Here is a 6,276-nt window from a genome sequence, read left to right on the forward strand (position 1 = left end):
ATCATTTGAGTGGTCAACCTCCTCCGACACTGATTATTTTTCTGTTCACGAAAATATCCCCAAGTTAGAACCATGACCTCACATGACCTCACAATCCCATTCCAAACGAGGCTCATGTGCGTGGCATATCATTCAGGGTGGGGGAGATGCACTCCTTTGTCTGTTTCAATGGGCTACAATCGGTTGTCACTCTTATTTAGGCCTCTAAGCCAATGACTGGTTTGAAAGGACTTCTCAGATTGGAGGTGATCTTGTGACCGGAGTGGAGGTTACGGTTGCTTTTGGGGGATGGAAACCTGATCCTTGATTTTTCACCAAGGTTAAAGCTTCACCCCCGACGCCAAAGCCCATAGAGGTCGTGTCCACTTCCTATTTCCCCAGGGGCTGATTGAGCCTGTGGTGACCAGGCTCCGGTTCAAGAGAAACGTGGCCCGCCTACAGATGCCCTCACACACTTGTAGGAATACATGCAAAAGCACAACCCCGTCCGCCCTATCAGCCTTGCACACAGGCACGCTCACACAAGGAGTGCTGAGTCTGCAGTATCTCTGACCGTGCCGCAGCCATTCAAGGGCGCTGGGTAAAACAAGCCTGATTTTCATCCGCAGCCTGTGGCTGGATCCTTTGGGCGTGACGAACCAACCCGTCAGTGCAGACTGCCCGCTCCACTGAAGGGGTCATATACTCTCATTCAATGTAACTGGACCTATCAGTTGATACATCTGGGTTTTTTTATTTTTTACATTTCAATTTTTCTCATTTTATTGTATTTTGTTCAATGAGAGAAATTGTCATTTACATGTTTTATATGTTATTACAATCCAGTTGTTAGTGCCTCAATATAACAGACACTTGCTGTAAGCCTATGTAACGTGTATTAAAGCACACAGAGATTGACTCAACGGGCCTGTCATACAATGAGAGCATTGCAAACGTCATTAGCAACAAAGTTGGTTTATTCTGTAATTAAGGAGCACAGTCAGAATTTGGCAAGTTCCAGCAATGAACATTAGAACTAATGTAATCCCATTTTTACTTGTGGGAGGGAGAGTATTTGGCGTGACAGGGCCATCACTGTTTGATTTAACATTACTTCAACATTCTGAGAAGATGTCATTGAATGACATTCCCTAGAAAACCTTTTTCTGTTGGTCCATGTCCATTCACAGCTCTTCCCTAAGAACATTAATCATACTCTTATTTCATTGTTGTTTTTCTAGAACTATGTCTTTCAGGGCTGGCAGGAGGTAGGAGTGCACAGAATGGTTACTATGGTTACGCCCCCCCAGTGCCTACTCCACACCGCCCCCCCCTTACCTCGGAATCCAAGCCCTCTTAAAATGACATGACACAACCATTCACGACTTGGTGCCAGCCTGCCCCTGCCCTACCTCTCCCTTTCCTGTGCTAAAATTAACCCAAATATAGGCCTACCCCTGTACGTCAAACTCCCGAAAGCTTCCGTGTCCCAGAGCAATCCAATGCACTCCCCTGCCCTTCCCCATTTGACCTTGAATCACTAACAGACTGAGTTTGGAAAAAAATACATGACTTGCCTGCAGTGTTGTAGAGTTTCCAATCTTGTGTACTCACCTTTTGACTTCTTTTGGTGGTTTGGCTCTACGTGTGTCCTGTCGGTGATGTCTTTCATCCATCAGTCTTCCATTCTGAACAAAGTTTTTCTTGTCATCTTGGTAGCTCGTTTGCCTATGTCAATGTTGGTTTTGTGGGCGGTCCTCGCCAGTTGCCCCTCCCCTCTGAAAATGGGCTGTGTTTGTTTACTGGCTTTGACCTCACCTCACCCTCTTCCTTTCTACCTTCACTTGTCCCATGACTTGCTTGTAAAAAAAGAGAAAAAAACTACCTGCCCCTTCAAATACTCTGTTGAACTCTGACCTGTGAACTCTGATTGCTTCCTAAAGGGCCACCGTTGAAGGAGAGGCCAGTGGCAGGACAGAGCCCCCCAGGTGAGGCATCAGCAGAGCCACCTGTGTAAAAACATGAAACACGTCTGAAATGTGCTGCTGCCGTTTTCCCCCATTGTGAATTTGTACCAGTCTGTAAAGTATGACATGCCAATACCGCACTGGGCCAGACAAGTCCTACGATAAAAGCGACATCACAGATTCCTTCTTGTTTAAAGTGGTGGAGAATAGTGATGTCGGGCTAATGAGTGTGTTTATGCATCCCACTGAGATCATTGATGAGGAATTGTGTTTTGACTGATATGGGATCTTTGTACCCAATAGCAAATCCAATTTTTGAGTGGAACTATTTACTGATACCGATTATATCTGCCAATTTTACTATTATTATAGCTGAAATTAAAACTCTACCTTTTTCTGCTTGGATTGTGCTTAAAACCAGACTACAAAGATACTCAAAGTAGATTTCTTAAAATCAAACAATATTTTTCTCAACTTCTTCCATACAATGCATTATAAAAATAACATATTAAAGTCAAATGAAAATAAATAACACCAGTAAGGCAACAGTAAACAAACAGTCTCTATTTTCCTTTATTGGTCTCAAATTTCTGTTTAGCTTTACAGTGTTTAGTACTGCCGCTTGAGTAGGGCATAGGAAGAACTTCTCAGCCTTGGCACCTGACAGCTCAAAACGGTATTCTGGAATTATATCAGATCATGATAATGCTCGCCCAAACAGGCAAGTATTAAATGTATTATTATTATTTATTTTTTAGCTAACTTCAGTAATGGGCAAACCATTGAGACAAATGAATGGATATTTTCACCAGTGCGATTCTGTTATCAACGTTCACCAAAAAAGACTACCACTACATCACTACACACAACCCCTTTGGAAACATACGTATTGACTTGAATGGTGCACTTTATTCACTGTTCATACTTGATGTTTTGCAGATAATTGTAAGATTTATTTTTTTAAGTAGGCAAATCATGTGGCTAATTAACAGTTCTTGACACGTATGCAATTTATTTCCCAATGTTCACCAAATGCTGTATTTGCTCTGAGTTGCCTTGCATTAGCCAGCTCCAAAAAAAAAAAAGACATCTACAGGGTATTATTAAGTAGCTACATTTTATCAACTGTAGGAATGTTGCCAAATAAGTTTTATAGTCATAATTTAAACGGAAAATCACAAAATAGACTGGCCTGCTGGTGCTACAGTGCTGCTTTTGTCCAAGCTAAACTCCCCAAGACAGCTAGCTAGCTAATTAACGTTATCTCTTATCTCTGTAATGAAGCTACAGTACTTATTCAAAGGAAATAAGGAAACGCAAGTGTTTAATATTTGAAAATGCATGTTACAACGCCCTGTTATACGTCTTTAAGGTTGTGGGGGATGTCCTTTTGTAGAGCGTGAACGTATATCCAGTGAAATGGCGCCCTCTTCAGAAAAAATAATGAATTGCAAACAAATATATCAGTCTCTTATCCGTGAATAAATCAACGATACAAATATATCAGTAAACTACTAATATCGGCCTATAACATCAGAGATGTTCACATTACCTATCAGCCTGTATCTTGCGGCAGTTTCCCAAATTATTTTTAAAATGTGAAAGTTTTATTTGTTGGATGGCTCCTGACAAATAATTTTCGGTATGCAGTTGCCTATTTACCATTCCCCCCAACCATTACTTTACAGCTCTGTTAACGTTGTGTCATTCTTTTCTCCAGAAGTACTTCAGGAGAAGCCAAGGAGGATGGTTCCCGGGATTCCAAACCCCGTTCCCTGCGCTTCACCTGGAGCATGAAGACCACTTCATCCATGGAGCCCGGCGACATGATGCGCGAGATCCGTAAGGTCCTGGACGCAAACAACTGCGACTACGAGCAGCGCGAGCGCTTCATGCTCTTCTGCGTGCACGGCGACGCCCGCCAGGACAGCCTAGTCCAGTGGGAGATGGAGGTGTGCAAGCTGCCGCGCCTCTCACTCAACGGCGTGCGCTTCAAGCGAATCTCTGGCACATCCATCGCCTTTAAGAACATCGCATCCAAAGTGGCCAATGAGCTTAAACTGTGAACTAGTGGCGTTTTGTGTAGAATAAAGTAAAAAATAAAATAAACGAAAGACGAACGTGTGACATTGAGATAATGAACAGAGGGGCGTGGAAGTAACCCCAGCGTTCTTTGTGTTTGCGGGGGACACCCCTAAAGTGTCGGCTCCGAAAGAGTCCAAGATTGTGTTTACCGCTGTTCAAGCCTACTGCTGTATTGTTAGGTAAAACGACACAAAAACACTTTCATTTTCCCTCCCTAAGGCAAACCCCCTGTATCCCGAAATCGCTGATTATAACAATAGGTGAGAACTGACCATCTTTGCAATAATATGAAAACCGTAGTATCGATGGCCCGCATAATTTCAATTCCTTTGCTAAACTACCATTAAAGGGGGTTGGAAGACCAGAGACTGCAAAAGCTACTTTTTCCACATGTACAGTATAAACAAAATAGAGAATGTTTTGTTGAGTTTAATTGTTTATAGAGTTGTATAAAACAAGACTCTTCAGCATTAAGTCTGCAGGTATTGTATAGTCTTGAGTTTCTGTACAGAAAGTGTATGTTTAAATGTGTCATACTGTAATTTCTTTTTGTTTAGAGTTCTTTCCTTATGTGGTTGACATCTTTGTAGATTGTTTGCTTCCACTGAAATTTTTATGTTGTTTTAAACTCACAAGAAAAATTACTTTTTTTTTTACTTTTCACAGAAATGTTCCTTTCCCGATTTATACAGTATAGGACAGATTGAATGACGCAAACTATGTTGAAAGAAAAAACCCTCCACATCCCGAAGCCCAAATCAAGTCATTCCTCCTAATGCACTCTTTACGATCCTCCTTCATGTAGCATAGCTGAATGATGACGTTAGCACTGCGGCTTAAAGTGTTCTGTTTATTGCATTGAATTTACATAAGGGATCTTATGTTGGCTAAAGTGATGAGCGTGATGAACCATGGCCATTTTATTTATTTTTTTAACTTCGGGAACCTAAATAACTAGGATTAACTGACAGGACCACAGATTTATAAAATGCTGTTCTAACACATTTTTGTGATGAAGTTAACTATTCAAAATACTAGTACAGGGGTTGTAGTAGTAATAACACCCAGACACCATTTATAGGTCAAGAAGTGACTTAAATTCTTGTAACTGCCTCAGATATCTCATGTTCTGTTAAAGATTGCCCCTAGTCTCAAGCTTCAGGTGATGCCTAAGCAGATTGACCTTACTTGACTACCCCATTTTTAGTCCGTCACTCTGTTTACTGTAGTTAATTGTTACTGAACAACACCCGTCTTCGACTTGTTTTGTGCTCAATTTTATTTTCTTGCTAAACGTATTGTATTTATTCCACCACATGCCTTTTTAATATGCTGTGTGGTATTTCTGAGGCATTCACCTGTTTAAGGAAAAAAATTGACCTAACATTAGTTTTGCAGATGTTTTTATTTTCTTTTGTTGTTGTACATTTATCCCATTGAGAATACGTAAAAGAACCACTAGTGCTGGTACGTTTCTACTCATTATTATCTATGGAAAGTAATGAGGGTCAACTGTGCAATGGTATTTCATGTTGTATTACTGTAAAGATGAGATGGTCCTAGACCCCACCCTTTAACACAGCAAGGAGAAGGAAAACAGTGGAGACCTTTTTATTTCCTAATTTCAAAAAAAAAAAAGTATGAGAATGGAAAGTGCTCGAGTGAAGTGGAGTGGTCTAAAGAAAAAACAATTATGAAAAAGAGTTAAAGCTGTGACAAACTCCATTCTGGAAGCTGAGAGAGCGCTTTACTGCCCACCTTCTATGGCATTCTGGGTCAGTGGGGGCTAGTGCACGCTTTCATGTGGTGCACATGGAACTACTCCAATTCCTAATTATTAAAACGGTACAACTTCCAGAGACGACGTTTATTATGTTGCCTTAGCAGACCAAGTGTAGAGGGAAAGAAAAAGGTGTTAAAGAAATGTAAATGATAATGCTCCGCCCCTTTCATCTCCATTAACCCCCCACTCACCTGAACCCACCCACCCCTACATACATGCAAGGAAGCTTGAGTCATTTAGATTCAGTCTCACTGGTGCACAATATTAAAGCTTACTTGAAAGGAGTCTCAAGCAAAATGTCTGATGTCTTTTATTTTTCCAGTAGTACAAAGCGCCAATCCAACATTTTGTGCAAGCATGGCTTTAAAGGTTTAGCATAAACTTTAAGTAACAAAAGTGCTCTGTAATTGTTGTTAATTTGTAAATGGTAAGTTATGTATGGCCTCACCAAATGTGTTGAAA

General features: G+C 40.9%; 1 protein-coding gene across 3 annotated transcripts in view; it reads left to right on the top strand.

Annotated features, from left to right (window-relative positions):
* Positions 1 to 5,655, top strand: part of mark1 (MAP/microtubule affinity-regulating kinase 1) — a 90,341-nt gene extending 84,686 nt beyond the window's left edge. Inside the window, exons 17-19 of one of the 3 annotated variants that reach the window (XM_010898592.5) lie at positions 1,221 to 1,247; positions 1,923 to 1,967; positions 3,667 to 5,655. In XM_010898592.5, the coding sequence (XP_010896894.1) occupies positions 1,221 to 1,247; positions 1,923 to 1,967; positions 3,667 to 4,012 (418 nt within the window). In that variant the 3' untranslated portion in view covers positions 4,013 to 5,655. The remainder of the gene's footprint in view (positions 1 to 1,220; positions 1,248 to 1,922; positions 1,968 to 3,666) is intronic. The other 2 variants (XM_010898593.5, XM_020049832.3) reach the window with 2 other exon arrangements.
* The last annotated feature ends 621 nt before the right edge of the window (positions 5,656 to 6,276 follow it).

This window comes from Esox lucius, chromosome 9 (assembly GCF_011004845.1).
Source record: "Esox lucius isolate fEsoLuc1 chromosome 9, fEsoLuc1.pri, whole genome shotgun sequence".
In the NCBI taxonomy this organism is placed as follows: domain Eukaryota; kingdom Metazoa; phylum Chordata; class Actinopteri; order Esociformes; family Esocidae; genus Esox; species Esox lucius.